The sequence below is a fragment of the Ictidomys tridecemlineatus genome, chromosome 6, assembly GCF_052094955.1.
Source record: "Ictidomys tridecemlineatus isolate mIctTri1 chromosome 6, mIctTri1.hap1, whole genome shotgun sequence".
Lineage (NCBI taxonomy): Eukaryota > Metazoa > Chordata > Mammalia > Rodentia > Sciuridae > Ictidomys > Ictidomys tridecemlineatus.
The window spans coordinates 48,410,356-48,433,053 of record NC_135482.1 but is presented as its reverse complement, the minus strand read 5'-3'; the positions used below and the strand labels follow the sequence as shown (position 1 = coordinate 48,433,053).

General features: G+C 37.2%; 1 protein-coding gene across 21 annotated transcripts in view; it reads right to left on the bottom strand.

Moving 5' to 3' along the window:
- Positions 1–22,698, bottom strand: part of Grip1 (glutamate receptor interacting protein 1) — a 666,343-nt gene that overhangs the window by 162,204 nt on the left and 481,441 nt on the right. For 18 of the 21 annotated variants that reach the window (XM_078053199.1, XM_078053198.1, XM_040280352.2 and 15 more), the window contains one exon: positions 4,122–4,202. The exons of the other annotated variants lie outside the window; for them this stretch is intronic. Coding sequence is in view for 16 of the 18 variants with exons in the window: in XM_040280352.2 (XP_040136286.2) it covers positions 4,122–4,202 (81 nt within the window). In the remaining 2 variants the exon portion in view is untranslated. The remainder of the gene's footprint in view (positions 1–4,121; positions 4,203–22,698) is intronic. 21 annotated transcript variants of the gene reach the window in all.

Below are 22,698 nucleotides of genomic sequence, written 5' to 3'. Positions count from 1 at the left end.
TTTTCCAGACTTGCATTTTTTAATAGGTGTTGACCCTTTCTGGATGCATTCTAAACAACTTGACTGTATATATTTTGGGTTTCTGGGCATTTAAAACTCAGCTCCATATTTTCACTTATCCCCAAGTACCTAACGTGACAGCTAAGAAAGACTAATATCAATGTCATTCTATCATGATCAAATTAATAAATATCTTTTATAATATTTTAAGAAGAGGAAAAAATCCTGTGTAAATGTTTATGATCTCAGTTTGGATGCAGATTTAAGATACTTTTCCTAGGTGCATCTAACTTTGGAAATGTGATAGATACAAGTGATCGATATCACCCTGTATTTGTCAATGGATTTAGGATTATTTTTCAAGACTAGCAATCAAAGAAAGATATCCTATGTAGAAAGAGGAGGCAAGTCAAATAATATCCTGACTCTAAGCTTTGGGTAGTATCTTGTCTTTTCTGTTTACAAAGACTAGACAAACATGATTAAATACATCATCATTTTTTTTCCTTTGGGTACCAGGGATTGAACTCAGGGACACTTGACCACTGAGCCACATCCCCAGCCCTGTTTTTTTTGTATTTTATTTAGAGACAGGGTCTCACTGAGTTTCTTAGTACCTCGCTTTTGCTGAGGCTGGCTTTGAACTCGTGATCCTCCTGCCTCAGCCTCCCAAGCTGCTGGGATTACAAGCGTGTGCCACCACACTCAGCTAGAGACCTCATCTGTAAGGGGGTAAAATCAGAAATTATTTTTAAAAAATCTGTCAAATCCAGAGTCTGTACAAATTTCTTCTAATAATTTGGACACACCCTTACATAGTCGCGCTTCAACTCACCAGTAATTTGTCAAATTAAGAAATATCAGAACAACAGATTCCTTTTAATGTAGATAGATCTGCCATAAAATCTGTTCAAAATATCATTGGAATTCATCATACTGTTCAAAAAAGGGGCCGAAATAAGAGTGCAAATAAACTTCCTTTACATTTTAAACAGAATGTTGTTTCCAATTTAAGTTAGAACCTTAGCATCATAGGGAAACTCATGTCATTTTTTTAACTATAATTGTTAAAAATGTTACAAAAGCTTATGAAAGACTAATACATCTTTTTATTTTTACATATTTTGCCATAAGAGACATGATTAAAATGACAAATTCCCAAATAACATTAATAATGCATTTCCCCTTTATCCAAAGCAAATGTATTTTGCTCCTAAAAGATGTTTAATTCATTCCCTTTTTTTTGGGAAGAGAAAAGGAGGGAGATGAAAGGATTTACAATTAGAACTGGCATTTAATGAAAGATACATATTTGACTTGTGATTATAAAATAATTGTGGTGGTAATTTTGAATTTGGAGAGTGGTACTGAAGTTTGATATGAATGAAAAGCAAATTATCCTTCTGTTAAAATTCAAGGTTACCTATCTGGCATCGTTAAAAGTTACTGCCTATTATGCCACGAAAATAGTGGAGCCTGTGTTAAGAAATATATAAACATTTATTTTATATATAAACACATATATGAACATTTCTTCTGGGAAGCACCGGATCTACCTTTATAGAGTGAATTTAAAATAACAGCTGAACTGCCACACAACTTGGACATACAGGCTTAGGATCCCTTCTGCTACTGTGTACTCTTCCTCCATCATACCCCCACCCCATTTATCAATGGAAGTGCTAATAGGAATAGAAAATTCAACCACCAACACTGAATCACTGGGAGAGGAGCTCTGGGGGAGTCATGGGATAAAGCCATGCTCCTCGGAGGTATTGGCCTCCTGGGTTGGCTTACTTCCCAGTAGCTAGGGGAGTTAAATGGCCCTGGGGCTGTATCTGCCTCAGGAGAGATACCTCTGCACTGAGAAGACCAGGGGCTGGTAGATGAGCCACGGTCACCTTTAGGCTTTCTTTTCCTTGGTTGACTTTTCTCTAAATGCATCTTCCCTTGCTCCCAGGGTGGCAATAACCCCTTGAGGGACGTAAGACTGGGAGATGAGCAGGAGAAAGAAAAGCTGTAAACTCTTATCTAGCTCTTCCAGCTCTATGTGGTCCAACGTAGGCTATCTGACCACTTTAGAATTGTTCACCAAAGCTCCAGCAAGTCTTAGAGTATGTGTTTACCTGGCTTTCCCCTCTGTGCATTTCTTCACTCTCCTAGCTTTTGGCCAGAGCAAGACTTTATAGGTACTTTAAAGTAAGACAGCAAACTAAGGATTAGAATTCCAAGAGTCTTTAGTCAGTCATGAAGCAGTTTCCAAGAAGTTCATTATTTTTTTTCCCTTCAGATAATAGTGAGTATGATCAGCTATTAACCACTTTAGTTTCTTAGCTTTTTGGCTGATGAGGTCTTTGGTGGTGGAGGTGGGGGTGCTGTTTTAAACAACTGAGAAGATTTTGAAGACTCCTGACCCCTTTGGCTTCTTCGTGACAAGTGACGGACAAAAAGGGTCTTTTTCCTTGGCTGAACTCCATGAGAATAACCTATGAAGCTTACAAAAATGTTTATGATTACAGTGACTTTTAAATCTGACACATAGAGGAATAAAAGATAAAATCCTATAACGAAGAATCACTGGCAGGTTATAAATTAAAAGTTATGATCAACCAGTTTGTCTAACATGTAAGTTGGAAGACTACTAATTGATTTTAAGACAAAGTACACCTCTCAAAACATGTGTTACAATTTAGTATGTAACACTAGAAAACCTTTAAAAGGAAAACATTAATAATATTTGGTGGGTCTGTTTAATATCACCTAAAGTAGTAAGGACGGTGGGAAAAGTCTCTTGTGTCTGCCCACCAGATGAATACAGGAAGGAATTGATAGAAAACTGACATTCCTGACCTTCAAATGCTGAATACTATCTTACTGCTGACAAGGAGAAAGCAGAGAACAGAGCCCATAGCTGACTGCAATAGTTTTTTTTTTTTTCTTCTTCTTTTTTTTTTTTTCCTAAACGTGACCAGCACTAAGAATGCTATTTTATAGGAAGAAATAGAAGAAATCTCACCGGGTGATGCCATCTAATTACAGAATTCAAATTGCTTTAGAATCTTCAAAGCAACAAGGATCTATAACATATTCGTGTCTCCTTATAAGCCATGTACTTTCATAATAAATCTAAGCCTTCAGAATCAGAGTAAAATAACCACATCTAAAAATTATAAAACTAAATAATAATCATGAACAAAGTTGCTCAGAAAGTGGGCCCATCCTGCTTTTTATTCAAATGGAAATATCTCCTTTTCATTGACAGATTTGTAGGCCCATTCAACTTAATGCAGGAAACACTGCTACTTGAAAATCCTAGAGCTGAGGTTTAGCTGTACTCAATTTGTTTACATCAAATGCACAAATGCATTATTTTTGATACATATTTAGATGTATTAATGCTTTAAACTCTGCTCTTAAGTACACAGTTGCTTTTCTAAGGGGGTTTTCCATGAATTATCCAGTAGAGATAAAGTTTGAATAATATTTTGAATTTCCTTTCCCTTTTGAGAACTTGCATGCTTTTGTGTCATTTTTTTTAAAATCAAAGCTTCAAAAACACTGAAGTTATAGGCTAGAGACATTGTTGTGCTGGAAAAACACAGGCGACTCTCACGGCATTAGAAGAATCTTAATCACACCTTCCTGGGAAAGCAAAGTCCCAGAATTTTACAAGAGCTGCTCAGGGGAAGCAAATTCAGGTTCAAAGAGATGAGAAGAAAGGAGTGACTGTTTTATTCAGCATGCATGATCTGCTACTGCATTTTCCATCCCCCTTTTCCTGCCAGGTGTCTCAGTAAAGAGATGGATGCTGCTGTGAAAGTCATCCGGCTGAAAACAGAGGTGAGAGTGAGTAAATGAGTGAGAGTCGAAATAAATTCAAGTCATTTCACAAAGGATTTTTGCTATGATGGATTATAAAATAGATTTTCACAAGTTGGCAAGTTTTTCCAAAGTCTAGCTTCTGACTACTGTTTGAACAAGTTGTGTAGAATGGAGTCTACACACTATGAAATAACATGATTTTTTTTTTTTTGGTACCAGGTTAGAATTATTTAGGATCACCAAATAACAGGATTCAAAAGTAGGTAAAACAGCTGAAAAATCCAATAGTCTTGTCTAACCTGGTATGCTCTGTCTCCTCACAGCCAATGCTCCATCAGGCGGCTTTGTCTGGCTGGCGGATTTAGTGTAGGGACTCTCATCTGCAAAGGTACAATGAAGGGTTTGGTTAATTTCCATCAGGTTTCTGGCGCAGTGAAGATCTTTCATGGATTGCAATCCTTCTGCCAGAGAGAGGTGACAAGGCACAGTAGAAAGAGTTGATAGACCTGAGTCCTGAATTTGGGTGAACAGTGGGACAAGCTCTGAAAAATGTCTTGGACATCAGCTTCTTCCCCTGTAAAAGAGGGTAAATTTTTCATTTACCACAGGATTGTGAGGTTCAAAAGCTATAAATGCACATGAAGACATTTAAAAAATTGTCAGAATGCAAATGTGGTATATAAATTATTTGCCTGTCACCTACATTCATTGATAAATAAATATCAGTGAATATGTATGGCTGGAGGACAAAGAAGGAATAAAATGGCTCAATGGGCACTAAGAATAAATCAGGTAGAAGAACAAAGGAAATGAAAAGAAATGCAATATTTCAGATAAGCGGATGACAGAGCATTAGTATCGCAGGAGAATAAAGAAAGAGTTAGTAGGTTATTCCTGGCAGAGTGAATTGGCAACCAGGGTAAAGCAGAGGAATAGGGTCATTCAGAGGTGAGACCAGAGAAGCCGGTCTGGAAACAGGGCAGAACCATGGTGTGGAAGAAGAAGACGGACGTTGCAATATGCTGACTGGCCTTCTTTTAGAAAGAGATGAAAACAACCTGCAGAGCAATAAAAAGAGCAACTGAAAAGACAGAAGGTCTGAAGTTCAGTGTAGTGGGAGTTAGGCAAGAAGCTGAATGATTAATACACTAAGTGACAAGATCGTAGAGGAAATGGGTCGATAAAATTATAAGTACAGTGATTGTTTTAGGATTTGCTCTGACTTGGAATACAGAAGAGTGATCTAGGATGGCAAATATTAGGGTTAAAATATAGGAAGGAATGATTCTTCCTAGCTTCTGTGGAGGCATTTATATCAAGTAAAGAGATGTCAGAGTAAAAAATCTTCAGTTTCAAGAATAGGATGTATATGGCTTAGTAAATATAATGTAAAGTAATTGCTTAGAATATTTAGTCCAGCTAAATGACCCAAGTGCCACCCTGGCCACACTGTGATGTTTGTTGTTGTGTAAACAAATCATTAAGGAATTTTACAAAATGTGTTGCATATGACAAACTATTAAACACAAGGAATATTTAATCCAGAAACAAAGTTGTATCATCTAAGAAAATGAATTCTCCCAGGTAGGTGGCTTGTGTTTCAAAGGTGAGGAATTAATTTCCTCTCTAGGGTATTCTTCTGGTTGAAATGATTCATGATTTCTTCATAAAACTAACAAGGTCTTTAGAAATAATGGCAAAAAATAAAGATTAACACTGCTGTAAACTGCAATTAACTTAAAAAATGACAGGCACACTCTTTCATGTTTATATTCCATTTGTTGCCCAATTTCTTACATTCTTCCAACTACAAAAAACCTACCAGCTTTCAGATACTAAAGCAATTAACTGCTTCATGATCGTTTTTTTTTTTGTTTGTTTGTTTTGTTTTGGTACTGGGGATTGAACCCAGAGGCGTTTTACCACTGAGCCACATCCCCAGCCCTCTTTTTATAATTTATTTAGAAACAGGGTCTTGCTGAGTTGCTTAGGGCCTCAATAAGTTGCTGAGGCTGGCTTTGAACTTGCGATACTCCTGTCTCAGTCTCTTGAGCCGCTGGGATTATAGGTGTGTGCCACTGTACCCAGCTCACGGTTGCTTTTAAAGTAGCATCTTAGGCAGATCTCTGACTCTTTTCTTTCCAAACACAATTTAGAGCATAATCAAAAACCACAGAACAAAACCTAAGCATTAGATTACAAAGTCTCCCTTTGCCCATCATTGACACCTGGGAATTTTAGTGCTTTTTCTCACGGTGTCGATTTAATAGCCAAGCAATATATAGCACCTGTAAAAACAGACTCTGTAAAAATCTTAATTCTTCATAAGACTGCTTTAAAAATGTATTTTCTTTCATTATCTAAAACTTTGAAAGTGTGTGGTTTTTAAAAGTACAGAGCTCTGAGCAAAGTGATACAGATCACAACAACCAGGTTTAGAGGTGGCATCTCAGAAATTTAAAGGCTTTCCTCAGTTTTCAATTTGTCAAGGTTACTGCCCATTAAAGTCTTAGTTTGAATCTAGTGTTGAATTTTCTTAAAGGGCAGTAAGAGATTTGCCCGGGAGACTCTAAAATTATCTGTACTTGATGCTCTTATTTTAAGGAAACATTCCTTTAGAAATTTACCCAGCTTGCATTACGGATGTAGTCAACCCTGGTAAAATGGTTTTCTCATTTATATTTGAAAGCAATTTCCTTGATTTAGAGCTGAAATAGTCTAGTTATGCACATCCTTAAAAGGTTGAAACTGAATTATAGATGGCCACCTGGCCAGCATCTACATCACCATCCCCCACCCCTCCTCCAGGCCCAGCATCCAGTGTCCTTCCTGAGCACAGGCAAAAGTAAATAAGTATCTAGAAGCCAAAAGTTGTCTTGGTCAAAAGACCAGAATGAAGCAAGTTCGATATTATCTAAGAGTAGCTTGCCAAAGTGAACCAGGTTGAAAGCAATAGTTCTTAATGGAAGTGTGTGTGAGGGGGAAGCTTGCAGCATTTCTCAGTAGAGTTAAGGAGACCATAGCAACAGAGAAGCATGGTGCAAGGTAACCCTTGGTTTTCAGAGAACTTGGCACACACACACACACACACACACACACACATATATTTATTTAGTTAGAGAGAGAGAATTTTTTAATATTTTTATTTTTCGGTTTTCGGTGGACACAACATTTTTATTTTTATGTGGTGCTGAGGAACCCAGCGCCCTGTGCATGCCAGGTGAGCACATTACTGCTTGAGCCACATTCCCAGCCCCTATTTTTTTTATTTTAAACATAGAAAAGGCAACATGGCCCTTTTATAAAAAGTTGTTCATCATAGAATGGATTTCCACTCTTTTCATTGATTTACTAAAAGTCAGGTTTTGATTATCTTAGCCAGTCAAATAGAAATGGAGTAGGATGCTGAATGAGTCAATGGCTTTTGGCTCCATAATAGGATTCCAAAGGAGAGAAATGTCCAGGGAGTATTTTTAATCCTCTGCATGAATCATGGAAAGCTATGGAGGTTTCTATCATGGTCTTTCCATGTGTCCTTGAGTGGATTTGTAGATACATACTAAAGTCATATACTTATAAAGAGACCATCTAAACTACTCTTTCATTTTGTGGTAAGGTGTGGGGCCCAGAGAGATAAGTTTAAAGAAGGACACATATTTAAAGTGAATCTAGACTATCTACCTTCATTCTCATCTTCTTTCTTCTTTATCTAATTTCCTCTTGGAGAGAAAAGGTGGTTTCTTAGGACATTGGCTCACATGTTGCTGTATCACACAAGGAAGTGACTAGACCTGTCATACCAGCAAGACCTTGCATGGTGTAATTCCTGTGGCAAAACCTTTGAAATGTGCCACTGTAGTCAATTCTTCATGCATGTGAATAAATATCCTTTCCCCTTCCTGCCTAAAGTGCATAATACTTAATACTCTCAAGTTCACTCTTTTAAAGATAAATATTTAAAAGAAATACCAATTCAATTCATTGCTCTTCAGCATTGGCTTTACTAAGAGTCATCGAATTATAATATAGATGTTAATACTTTTTCTTTGTTTATGAGGGAGGCACCAACTAGAATTTGGAGTTCCATCCAGATATATGAATGAATAAAAAATTAGGTCAAATAAGGAAAGGAATCAATGAATAGATAACATGTTTAGAATAGCACCTGTCACAGGGGCTGGGGTTGTTGCTCAGTGGTAGAGCACCTGCCTTGCACATGTGAGGTACTGGGTTTGATCCTCAGCACCACATTAAAAAAAAAAAAACTAAGTAAATAAAGCAAAGGTATAAAAAAATAGGACCTGGCATATAGTAAGCATTCATTAAATATTTGCTGGTGGATGAATGAATTATATTTAATTTTCAAACAAGAACATTTATTATAAACAAGTAGCCTGAAATATGTGAGCTATGCTTCCTCCCATCTATGATTTTGTCTTATAACCTATTCCTTATAAAGTCACATCACCACCCAACAGTTATTAAGTATTGACTTACTGTAGGTTAAAAATCTGTGACTCTTAATAAAACTAATATTAAAATATATTTCCTTTCATTTTTATTCTGATTATAGAAAGTGTTTTAGTCAGCTTTCGTCACTGTGACCAAAAGACCTGAAGGTCTGATTACAACTTAGAGGATGAAAAGTTGATTTTGGTTCACAGTTTCAGAGGTTCACTCCATAGTTGTCTGGACTCCATTGCTCTGGGCCCAAGGTGAGGCAGAACATCTGCTGGAAGGGTGTGACAGAGGAAAGCAGCTCAGCTCATGACAACCAGGAAGCAGAGAAATCTTGAGTGCAAGGAAGCAGGGATATTGTAATCCCCATCAACACATCCCTCAGTGACCTACTTCTTCCAGCCACACCCACTTGCCTATAGTTACCACCCATTAATCCATTAAAAATCATTAATCCATCAAATGAATCACTTTACTGATTAGGTTGCACTTCTAATAATCGAATCATTTTACCTCTGAACATTCCTGCATTGTCTCATACATGAGTTTTCAGGGGACACCTCCTATCCAAATCATAACAGAAAGATTTCTCAAAGAACCTTTAATATAATTCAACAGAATAATTTGTGATTTTCATATAAAACTCTCAGGCTTGACTTCCATGGTAGATCTTTCCTGCAAGTTGCCGTGGGAGCAAAGGAGACACAGAGCTAGTGAGCTGCTGCTCCCTGAAATGAATGCTTCCAGTAACCATAAAGGGCATCTCAGGGCATCAGGACTGCCAGCCTTTTCTAATGAAATCTTAGCGGCTAGATAATCGCTGTCACATACGATGGCCTCCCACTTTCAGAGGGGCTTGAATATTGGTAATAACAAGGAAAAACATGGGTCCTTTTGCAGAGACATCCCATGACACCAGGGAATATGCCCTCCATTAACAGGGACAATTGACATGGTGACAGAGGCTCAGAAAGGGTTTAGTCAAGCATACACTTTAAACGGAAGAACAATGGGGCGAACCATCTGTCCCTCTCATATACCTCAATTTGGCCAGTGTCCTCATGTGCTAAACACAGGAAAGGCAAACACAGGTCATTTAATTTGAGTATATATTGTAAGTGAAGCTGGTGTTTACAAACTTGAAAAATAAACAGCAGGTGCCCACAGAGGAAGACTCTACTCTGCATCACAGACAAATTTTGGACCTGGAAGAAACACGTCTCCAAGGGGCTCAGGTCCCCTCACACTCTTGTATCCTGCAATGGTTGCCTGGCATCAAACAGTATCCACATATAACCAGACTGATGTTTGTCTCTCCATCTCCTGCCTCTCCCATCCCCAGGGTCTGGGCTTCTCCGGAAGAGCAGATATGACTATGGTTTCAGAGATCTATGGCTGTGTTCAGTGTTTTGTTGAAGAAAAAAAAATTCAATTTCCTTTGGCTGAGACTAATCAGCCTCTGCTAAACAATTCTTAGCAACTAATTATGCAAAATTGAGGCACCTGCTAAGCCAGCAGATCCCTTAACTTCTTGATTAGAAAAAAAAAAAGAGAGAGACATTTTGTGCACTTAAACATTAGGACCATTTTCCAGCAATAGGGAGACAGGCAGCTCATGACGCAGTGCTCATGTCATTACGAACACACAAGAAAACTCTCTTCCATAAGGGAACAAAACAAAGTCCATTGGGAAGGAAATAATCTGTCCCTTGAATTCAATTGCCTTCCACAAATGTTAGTGCCTACTGTGTGCAAACTAAGAATCAAAATGGTTAAAAGGTAATGAAATTTTCAGGGGAGTGCTGATTGCAGAATCTTATTACCTGCTAGGTGTGAGAATGAGACATGGTGTTTGATTCTCCTGAGGGAGGCTGAGCATGGGCTTAGGCCTTGGTGGAGGTGGGGCATGGGAAGAGAGAGGGGGCTTCACCACAATGACCCATCCAGAATTTTACAATCAGAAAAATCAAGAAGCAAGACAACATTTTGAGCTTTCAGCTAATACAAAAATTTTGCATTGGTGGGAACCTTGTTCTTTTCTGAATTCTGGTCCTCAGAGCATCTTATCCCAGTTCAGCATGAACATATTGTGGCTGCTTCTCTCTCTTGGACCCTCACCCTCCAGTTCATTTTGCTGCCTTGATGATTTGATGATACATTCTACAATTTATGCAATATTTCCTGAAGGATAGCTGTCAAAGGGTTTTAACAGAAATGAGTTATGTCTTTTTTCTTTTCCTTATTAAAATGATGTGTAACTATGACCACAGTGCCCCACATAAAGGTAAACACAAAGATATAATCTAGTACTCCTTTTCAAACCTAAATGATTTTCCCCTCCGGATTAAAATAATCCTATGTTTCTAGGGCCAAGCAGAAGTTACGTTCTGGACCCTTCTACAGTCAGAAGGCTCTAGCTCCTATGCAGGCTGTGGCAATATGGCTTTGGCATGTCAAGGCTGCAACACGATTAATAGCTGACAGCTTATCCTAAGTAATGAGTTAATTTCATCTCCTTTCCTAACCTGGTAAAGTAGTCCACACAGCTGGGTTTGAACCAGAAGGGAATGCAACTTATCTGAGTTTAATGACAGAGACAGAGACCTGGTGCTGCTCCATGAGGATCCCTCTCCCATTAAGATAAGCGTTTTCCCTCTGTCCCTCCATCTACTTTCCCTCCCCTCTTCTGTGATTTGTTTTGCATCTGCATGGCTCTAATGTCTATCCTGACTCTGCAGGTTTCCTTACAATTTTATAATTCAGACACAGATGTGCTTTATATTCTTAAAGGGACCAGGTCTTCTGCTTTTGGACATTAAAAAAAAAAATCATCCAAATAGAGCACAAATATATTTTAAAGACAAAGATGCCAGGATGGAACTTGAGACCATTACTATTTAAAGTGTATTTAAAGAATACACCAAACTTTAGGGGAAAAATATGTAGCTTATATTATCAGTTTTGACCATAGCTGAGCATTCTTGAAGGATCATAGAATCAGTATTTGATTTTATGTAGTAAGAACTAAAGCTGTGTAGTGGCAAAATAAACCAAACTAAGAAGGTCAAGGGTTTCTTATGTTTTCTCTCAAATATGGAAGCTAGAGAGGAAAAAAGAAAAGAAAGGTGTGTCTAAGTGTGTGTGTGTGGGGGGAGGCAGAGGTGATTTCATGAAAATAAAAGGGGGATCAATTCAGGAAAGGGACCATGAAGTGGGAAGAGGCAAGGGAGGAGGAAGGGAAGGAAGGGATATTGGCCAAATTATATTGTTGTAGTATGTGCATGTATGGATACGCAACAACAAATTCCATCATTATGTATAACTATAATGCACTAATAAAAATGTGGAAAGAAAAAAATTAAAAATCACCAAGGACCTTAAAGAGTTTTTACTTTTGAAGGTTATGTCTGTCATATTAAAACTCATAAAATACAAAAAAATTTAAAAAACCCAAAGATACAAATAATGGTTTCTTCACAATGATAGGATATCCTCTAAATTATGCTAATCATAATTGCATAGCCACTTCAAGAATTAAATATTAAAGCCAAAAAGAATGCCGGCTATACCACCCACATTGTTTCTGATTCCCTGTCTTATAAAACCATTTTCTCCCATTATTATTTAAATCTTTGCTTCTGTAAATATGGTCCATAGCCAATCTTACCTGGTAGCTTGTCATCAATGTGAACCTCAGGCCCCACTGACCTATGGAATCAGAATGTGAATCTCCAGGTGATTCACATGCACAGTAATGTTTGGAAAACCCTGCTCCAATAAACATTACCAACAGCAAGCAATTGTACAAATAGTGAGGTTACACCTGTCCTCATGTCTCATCTGGTTATGTCAGTGGCAACCCACAAAGGATCCGGCAGAATGCCAGTAGTATCAGTAAACTCCAAAAGAATCTGCAGGCCTCATACTGCAAATATCAAGTTGCATATGGAATGATTTCCTCAAATAGAAATAAAACTTTTTAATGTTATGGTTTGGACTAAATTGTACCATCTCTTGATCAATTTTAAACCTCTCAACAATTTGGTGGATATATCTAAGGTCAGACTCTCTAGGGAAGATGATTAATTACAATAATAATCTCTTATCAATTTACATTTTAGGATAGAGAGAGGAAGTAGTATTGAGTTCCTACTTCCTAGGTAGTAAAGAACAATAAAAAATGAAAAGTTATATACTTTCTTATGACAGCAACAGCGGGTAAGAATCTTCTTTGGCATTATCTCCTTAAATTCTTTCCCTGTAGATGCAGAATTACTTCCTTGAATCTGCACAGTTATCTTGGAACCAGGAAGATCTCCAGCACAGAACCTGACCTCTGATCTGCACACAGAGACAAAGAACTGCAGTGGCCCAGAATATCTGGTCAACCTTGTGAAAGTGGTCCATGGAAACCACGCTGCTTGGCGATGTCTGCAGGCCTTTGGAAGACTAATATCTCTAGCCAGGTTAATTTGTAAATCCTCTTTGAAAGTAATGAGCATGAAATTGCACATTTCCTGCCTCTGGCATTCCTATTGCTAATGTGTCTGAATCACAAATGATAACTCCTCTGCTTCTTAATGTTTCCAGCAAGGACAGTTGCAACAGAGTCATGGTAGTAGTGAACTGCCTCATCATCAAAGAATCAACAATTCTAGAGGACTGGACTCTACCCAGGAGGCCCATTTCATTACCACATCATATCCTAGTTTAACACCTTAAAATATAAATTCAGTACAGCCTTCACTTTCTCTGTATGTAGGGAGGGATATAAGCTTTAACCTTTATTTTTCTGTTAGATTATGACAGTTGACATCCTCAGTATATCACACTGTTAAATACTCATAGAGTCAACAATTCTTAGCATTAGAATGACAGATGACAACTAAGAATAACCTCAGGATATCTAGGATGGGCTATTTAAAATAACATTTTATATTTATGTTTAAAGACTACACCAAACATTAGCGGAGAAGTATGTAGTTTATATGGGTATTATCAGGCTTGACCATATCTAAGCCTTCTTGAAGGACCATAGAATCAGTATTTGATTTTATGTAGTAAGAAGTAAAGCTATGTAGTAGGAATTATAGATACAAGTAAGACATTTGAATAAATTAAGTTTTCCTCAATTTCTTTGACCAAAGTATATGATAGTAAGAGTTTACTTTCTTATACATTGATCACAGTTTAACCTGAAATAAATTTTGGAAAAAAATTTTAAGTAGGACATCAATTTTCTTGAAATATTTAAAACAAAAATATTAAAAATTTCTTCATGGAGATCATTTAAAGTTGGATTCAAAAGATTGAATTTTGTTGGAAAGATGACTGTGGTCAAACAAGAGATATAATATATAACTAAATAAATGTTTAAGATTATTTAAATAATTTTTCCCCCTCCTTGTCTGTGACTCTGTGTGTGTGTATGTGTGTGTGTGTGTGTGTGTGTTTGTGTGTCCACTCAGGGCCTCAAACATGGTAGGCAAGCACTCTACCACCAAGCTACATCCCCAGTTAATCTGGGACGTGTTCCTCCTCTCCATTTCTTATGTAAATTGCAGATAAAATAATGGAATTTTTGTTAAATTAGGGTTTTCCAAGAGTATTTCTTTTCCATGATATTACTGCAAAGGTTTCTATACTTAGAAATCCCCACTATGATAGTTCCTTGAATGAGGTCAAGGTTGATGCAAAAACAAGAGAAAGTAATATACAACAAGATGAGTTTATTTTAGGAGGTCTAAATATGGAGTCAGTGTGCCAGATGTCATTAAAAAAAAAAACCGAGTGATCCACAGGTATCTGTGGGGTGGAACATGCATGCCTTGGTTTGATTATTGGGAAAATAGCCTTTAAGACTCCCACTTGTTGCTCTGAGGGTCAGTGATAATTAATGGCACAATCAAATTTTATAACAATGTAAGTTTAAAGCCTAGTTTAGTGGCTTGGTATGGTTTTTCCTTTTTTTGATTTGTTTCTCTATTGACCAGCATAAACCAAAACAAATGTCATCTGTAGGTGACTTGCTTAATACAAATAAATGGTTAGATAGTCATTATTGCTGACAAATTTCTAAATGAAATTGAAATAAAGAAGCATTACTACCCCTATTTAAATTCAGTTTCCAATAAACAAGCTGAACATTTGTCTCCATATCTAGCATTCTGGAATAATAAAAAGAGAGACATATATAGTGTATATTCATAACCTTGAGCAACATTTTGGAGTTAGGAGCCCTCGCTATCCTTGTCACCAAGGTCATTGACCTGACTGAAAAACAGGGCTGCAGGTGGTTGTCTCTGTGTGACTCTCAACTCCTACCTCATGTCTGAAGTTTACAGTGCTGCAGAAACAATGATCCAAAGGGTGTGTCCAATATGATGACAAAGGACAATCAAAAAAGATTTTTTCCAGGCATTTATTTTCATTAAAACAGTGAAACAGAAATGGGACTTTGTGGAAATGGAGAAAATGGACCAAGTCAGAAGTTATCAGCAAATGGAAGGAAAAGTGAGTGGTTGGATTATAATCATATAACTAAAAATATATGTTTCTTTCATTATATATCAATGTCACTGGCTTCTTCAATAAGTAATCTAAATAATTTTTTACAGAACTTTTCTTACTTCTGAGTTTGTGTTTAATAAGTAGTTTAAGCATACCTCAGTCAACCAAAAGATTTTAATGTCAATAATACTACTAATACTGTAAATAATTATAGCTAATATTTATTGAACACTTGTTATATGCCTGCACGAGTTTAATCCTTTACATGCAAAATCATAGTCCTTCTCACAAGGACTCCATGAAACTTGAAGTTGCATAGAATCTATTCTTAACCACCATGATATGCTGTTTACCAAAATTTGATTCACATACTTTTTTTTATAATTCTTTGTGTGTGTGTGTGTGTGTGTTTGTGTATAAAAAGAGGTATACTTTCACATAGTTATCACTATTGGATGTATTCTGTGTTACGAAATATCATCGATATAAGGACTTCGGGCACCCAATTTTTAGATCTCACTTCTTTGTAATGAATTCCTGGTTTCATTTATAATGTAAGATTTAAGTTTTTTGCCCCCCCCCAGCACATAAATAAGTCCCTTGAAAAAAATGCCTTTTAGCCAAGAAGCTCCAAGCTTTAGGAGATGAAATCTGGCTGGATTTCTCTGACTGTCACTCTGTGCCAGCCATTCTCTACTGATAGAGCATTTATAAATTGGTTCCCACAAGTGGTTTATCGTCTTAAAATGAATAAACACTGGGGCACTCTTTTCTCCTTTAGTATTCTAGACAGCACATTCATAGCCTGCTGCTTACAATATTTCAACATTTCATTGGTGTTCCTGCAGCCAGGGGTGGGGAATAGATCTTGCATCTGGCAATAGCAGCAGTGCAGTGAAGGCAAGGGTGGGATGGCTTCTGTGGGGGCGAGGAGATCAAGCCTGTTGCTCCTGGCCCTTGGCTCTCCACACCCGTCTCGACAACATCCAGGCCCTAGAGCAGGAGGGACTGCAATTGAGCCTCAGACTCAGATGTGGTTGATGCAACTAAGCCATTTGGTGGACGGCCCAGACTCTACTAGACAAGACTTTCACAGGGAGCTTTTTAAAACAAGGCAATGACACATTTACTAGCCATTCTTTTCAAAATGTTCACCTCTCCTAGTCCTAGATCACTTCAGGTGCTATCTCTAAACTCATATATTTTTTTTCTTTAGAGAATTCTCATATTTGGAATTGTAAGTGTGGGTTGGTGGTGTCATTACATGCTATTTTGGAACCAATACTTTTTTGCCCAGATGGGGGAAGAGGGCAGAAATCACATTTGGATGCCTTGGGAATAACATATTTCACACATGTCTGGAATTGTCACATATTTTGCTTTATTAATTCATTGCTAGGTCAAGCAAGAGCAGATGACTGCTTATCAAACAGATGACATGTGTTTTTAATGCATGATTAAAGCAGGATTTGTCATGGCTGTCAGAATCCAGAGAGTCTGTGGTTTTGTTATTTAAAGCCATACTTCAGAGATGCTGGTTTTGCAGTTAGAGGTACTGATTACACAAACAAAACCTTACTAGCATGTTAGGACAGAAATAATTTTTGTATGGGAAATGTAAAACCCACTTTTACCTCACTAGGATTTCAATGGAATGCCATGGTTCATGTGTAACTTTGGCTAAGTCACTTATTCTTCCTGAGCCTCAATTTCCTAGCTTGTAAAATGGAAATAGTATCAATCTCATAGGTTTCCTATGAAAAGCGAATAAAACAGTATTGAGTAAAACACCAGGACTTGAACCCTCATTGTTTAAGAGATGCTGGTTCTATTCTCCCCAGTAGAAGAGGAGGCTGAGTGACAGACATCGAGCTGTGGAGATCTGCAGCAGCAAATTTCTTTGATAGCACTTTCCATAGTATATTGTAATATTGTGAGCAGGGATTTAATGTCAGGGCCACAAATATTATTCCAATGACGACAGATGAGAAAACTGAATCTTAGAGAAGTTAAAAATCTGTCCAAGGCTGAATAGCTAATAAGAATCAGAGGGGATTCTTCCTCAGGTCTGCCTGATACCAAAGACATTCTTCCCTCTGTGTTGAGGCCACAGTGCCTCAACACAGAGGATTGCATGACAAACAGCCCCTGCAGAACAGGAAACTCGCATCTCACCATTGTGGATGGAGTTTCACACTGCCCCAACCTGCAGCTCCACCTCCTAACATCATGAAGATGCTGACACTTATCTATCTATCTATCTATCTATCTATCTATCTATCTATCTATCTATCTTTTTAATTTTAAGCTATGGGCTACCATTTGGTAAGTTCATAGTTGGGAGAAATTCATTTGTACTAAATGGTGTGTTATAACTTAATTTGTCAGTGGCAAAATAAAAATTAAGACTTGGGTACCTAGATTTAATAGTTACACATTATCAAAATATCTTGATTTGTTTCTGAGACAAGTTATTCAGACATACAATTTCCTCACGAATTCCTTGCTTGTCTATCTCTCCTTGGGTTATGTCTACTTCATCAGCTTCTCTACTTTTTCCCTAAATCTTTCCTGAACAAAGATTCAGCTTTTACACTTAATTAGGATAAATGAGGAAAATGCAATTCAACTCCACAAAATGTGAATGTTTAATTTAGAACTGGTTTTGTAGCATCTCTCTCAGTAAGACGCTTCTGATTTTCCAATTAACAAGTTACTGACATTTACAAACATCTAGGATAAAAGAAATCTTTCCCTCCATCATTGTTTGTCAGTTTCATTATTGAATTTTGCGCTTGCTTTGGGACACTTCAATCATGAAAGTAATCATGTAAAACTATATTGAACTCTATTAGCAATAATACCTTAGGGGAGGTTCATTTATGAACACCAAAACTTTCTCTTAAGTCTTATCTGCTGTTATTTGCCTTAAGGCATTTTAAAATCACAAAGTCAAAGCTTTCAAAGGGTACTCTGAACCGCAGTATATTTTGAAACAGAGAACTTATTTTAAAAAAATAAAATACAATACCTACAGGTAAGTCAGTGGTACTTTTAATTGTAAACACGGTTTGAAAATCTCTGAAAGGAATACAAACACACACACAAATACTCATAGATGCACATACACATACAAGTTTATGCATACATACATATTTAATAGATACAGTAATCTATTTATAAGCACTACCAAGAAAAAGTACATATGTGAACAGGAGTTCCAAAAGGATCCTTCAACCCCAAGACATCCTCTCTATCCTACAGGGTAAAAAACAATGGGCAGAAAGTTGGAAATCACCACCCTTTTCCCAGAGACTTCTTGTGATACATGCAAGAGAGTGACCAGGAATTTAAAATCAATAGCAAGAACCAAGATGGCACAGAACTTCTGTAATATTCCTGGAACTTCAAAATTTCAGAAAATGCATGCCAGATTTAATTTATGTAATCAGTAGACTTTGAAATTTTATATTTAGTATTGCCACAAGATGTCAAGACATGCTTTAAGAGAAATTGTAATTAAGCTTTGAGGCATCCTACAAGTATGAATATATATGCAATGTAAGTCCACAGCTTGTAGAAGAAGAACTATGTGAGAAATTAGTTTATCTCAGTGGTCCAAAGAGAGTAACTGAAGCACAACACAACAGACATTATAGGGGTGGGTATGAATAAAATTTAGTGTGTATTAGGCACACATTCACTGCCTAAAGAAGTAGCTAGAAATCTATTGAACAATTTGGGCACTGATTTTAAGTGTAGTTTGCCTTTGTTTTTCTCCAGTGTATAACTGCAGCCTTCATTTGCTTGTATTTTGCTTAAGACAAGCTTAACAAAACATTTGCTATTAGAAAGAGTAAACAACACATAATGGCTAGTCTGGGTACAATATAGAGCGAAGATACTTGTTTCTTTGACAATTAGGAATGCATTGCTTGAAATAAGGAAAAGCATTTGTGTATTTATCTGAGAACCGTCACATCTATGTAAACAGAGATCATAAAACTGAGATATATAAGCACCTCGGTGCTACTCTCTCAGCATCTTCCCCTGAGGACGTGATTTAAAGGGATTTTTTTTTAAAAAAAACTCCAATTATAAGAAATTTTAACTAAAAATCTGTTAGGTCAAAAAATTCTTTGTTAAACTAATTAGAAAGCTTTGCCACCTTTGTTAAATATCTACAAAACTTAATTGAAAAGATGTTAAATTTAGTGAAGAAATACCAGAAAGCCTCAAGCATCTTGCATAATTAAACCATCTTTTCCCATTTCCTTTATCTTTTCTTCTTTCAACCTTAGAGCTTCTTTCTTGCATTGCATATTTGTGTATAATTGATGAAGTATAGTGCAAAGGCTGAATGCTCATGCTATGAGCCCTTAGAGTTATTTGAGAGCTAGCTGTCCAGTGCGTTTTGTCTATCATACTTAAGGATCAGATGTACATTCACAAAATGATCTCGTTAGATTGTGAATCATGCAGATCTATTACAAATTTTGTAAGTATAAGGAGGAAACACATTAACCACATTTATTTTTCTGTGGTTTTCTATTTATCAGCAAAGATAAGCCAATTGTAAATAAGCAAGAAAAAGCAGTTCTTTATTTTTCATATAGAACTTTTCTTCTTGGGGTTTATATCAATGGAGTACACACGTGTGTGTTTTATCACTTGAATCCGAAGCCCAGCATTTCTCAGTTTATCTTAATCTGTTCTCATGGCAAACAGTTTGAAATATGAATGGAGGTTCTTCTGTAGAGAGTTAGCACAGAATTGGGGAAAGTATCAGTGCTGTATGGTCATAAAATATTTGCAACTTGTTCTCCATTTACTTTGAGCAAGTTATGTAAATCCTCTAAGCCTCAAATTTTCTCATTTCTCAAATGGGGTAATATCTATTTTTTAAACTTGTGGGAGTTAACCAGAATAATGCATGTAAAGACCTTGGTATTTAGCATAGACTCAATAAATACTGGCTTCTTTGTGCAACCTGGGTCTCATGATTTCATGGACCTTTTGGGCATATGATAATGTGAATTAATCATATTTGGCAGAAATAAGGAATCACACAAATGGAGACTTTTAAAAGCACAGAATTTTCTTCTTCACATGTTTTTATTGTATTATGAGGGAAAGACAGAACCCAAGCAGCAGAGAACAAAAGCATTGCTGTCCACAATAACTTGAGTTAGAGATGAGTTTTGAGAGGACTAAAAATGACTCCTTAAAAGTGTATTTAAGTAATTCCCCCAATACACAAGAAACCCATTATGCATAAAATATATATTTAAAACATAATATGGTAAATCTTCCCAGAGGCATAAGTTAGTTCCTTAAACCAGACACATCAGGTGGGCAAATGCCATCTTTTCCATGGTACTAGGAGATCATTTATTAAATTACCACTTTAATCGGACCCGGGTGGCCCTAAAACTAATGCTCCTTGCAAAGGTTTAAGTTAAAATGAGGCAGAAATTTGCTCACCTAGTCCTTTATGCATAATTATCACTAATTACACAAATCTGGCTTGTTTTTATTCCATTAAGTACTTCCAAATACATTGTTTTTTTATACAGCTAACTCTTGAGCTGCATTCTGCCACACACAAAAAGTTCCCTACATGTTACAATCCAGTTCAGAATTAATTACATAAAATGAGGAACAACTGAACAAGGCAGCTACAGCTTTTACGTAATGAGAATGCTCCAGTCTCCTTGCTTTATATGATCAATGATGACAAAGGACAGGGTACTATTGTACCCAGTTTGGAAACAACTATGAAAGAATAAGAACTTCCTAATTTTGTTCTATAAAATTTTATTTTAAAAAGTGAAATATGGCAAAAGGCAAACACTCTTGGGTATTATAAATCATCTCCCAGCTAGGCAGAGAATGTGCTGGAAGGCTGCCCAGGGCACACCCATTTGTTCTCTTTCCCCGAATCTCTATTAGGGTGCAATTACTTTTCATTGAATTTAGGTTTGTTCTGTGCAAGCATAAAATAAGATGCTCTGCATCCTGGAGCTTAAAACGATAGAAATAGCACACATTTAAAATGCAGTATAGGTAGCATCTGCCTCTAGTCAGAAGGTTCTTTTAGAAACCGTGTCAGAAAATGCATCATTAATGTTATTTTAAAATATTTCCCGATCTCTTCATTCTCGACATTTCAGCAGCATCTCAGGAGTCAATCTCCCTTCCACTTGGCTTTGGATACACAGTCACTCTACCTCACTCACCACGCCTTCTCAGCTTCCTTTGGTGACCCCCACTTCTTCTCTTCCTTTTTCGTAAACAGGGATATATTGCAGTCCTTGTCCCTTTCCTCTTATCTCTTCTTTCCTTATTATTTCACCTATTTTCATGCCAAATGCTAATGATTCCCATATTTATGTCTACAGCCATGCCCTCCCTGTAGAGCTCGGCACTCAGTCTATACACCTGTCCGTGTGGTATCTCTGTTTAGATATCTGAAAGTGTCTTAATCTTAACATGCTAAAACAGAATTGTTTTTCCAACATCCCTGCCACATCCTAGGGCATTTCCTGTCTGCTTCAGCCCAGACCCTCTGACTTGTCTTGGATCTTCTCTTGCCCATAAATAAGATCTAGAGGTGCTTCCTTGGGATTCAGGGGCTCCTCAATTTTCAGTGGGTTACATATTAATAAATTCATAGTAAATTAAAAATACTTCCTGTTGAAAACACCTAGCCTGATACCAGCATAGCTTAGCAAATCAGTACATTGTAGATTTTAGCTGTTCACCCTCATGCTCACATGGCTGACTGGGAGCTGTGGCTCCCTGCTGCTACCCAGAATCAGGAAAGAGGAGTGAATGGCATATCACTAACCTGGGGAAAGATCAAAATTCAAAGTATGGTTTCTACTGACAGCATATTACTTTTGTGCATCTTAAAGTTGAAAAATCTTAAGTTCAATCTTTGTAAGTCAGTGACATCTATTTATCCCCACATCCATTCTCTTCTTACCATCTACACTGCTACCACCTTGGTCCACACCACCCTCATTTCTCACCTGCACTACTGAGACAGCTCCCAAAACCTGCCCACATATGGTGCACAGGACAAAGTTACCTTCTAAAACCTAAAAAGAATTGCATTCCTCCGCAGGTCCCTTCCCAGAGACTTCCCATAATACTTTGAATAATATGCCAACTCCTGACCACCTGACCATGGCCTAGTGATCTGGCCCCTATCCATTCTTCTTCAGCTCTTTTATATCTTTCTCCTGTCCATTCATTACATTCCACACAAATTGGCTTTCCTTCTGCAACTTTGATATGCCAAAGTCATTCTTACCAGAGAGCTTTTAGCCTTGCTATGCATTCTACCTGGAACACTATTCTCTCCCAGGCCTTTCTTTGCACAAGCAATCTCTTCCTGTTATTCTTATCATGGTAAAATGTCATCTTTTCACCCTTGAACATCCTTTTCCAAACTGTCCCCCTCTCTCCAAACATCTATTGACTCTTATTTTCTTCCTAAAACCTACAACTATCTGAAATGTCTATTTGCCTGCTTAGCATCTGTTTCCCCCACTAGAATGTAAACTCCACAAGATCAGGAGTCTGTGGATCCTGTAGATGTGTTTTGGCATACTGTAGGTATTCAGCAAGTATTTGTGGGTTGCATAGTTTGAATGCATTCCTGACCATCATCGTCCCAAATCCCCCTAGTGCTCTCTCATTATCTGGGTGGTTTCAGTTAAGGGACATACTGATGTATATAACGCAGCTTTCTTGAATACCTGGTTATGCAAAGATTGAGGAAATAATGTTCTAGGCAGAAGGAAACAGCAAGGCTAAAAGCTCTAAAGTGACATGTCCTGGAAACTGAAAAACACCTGGGCATATTAAATTTGGGGGACTTCTAGTATTTCTTATTCTTTT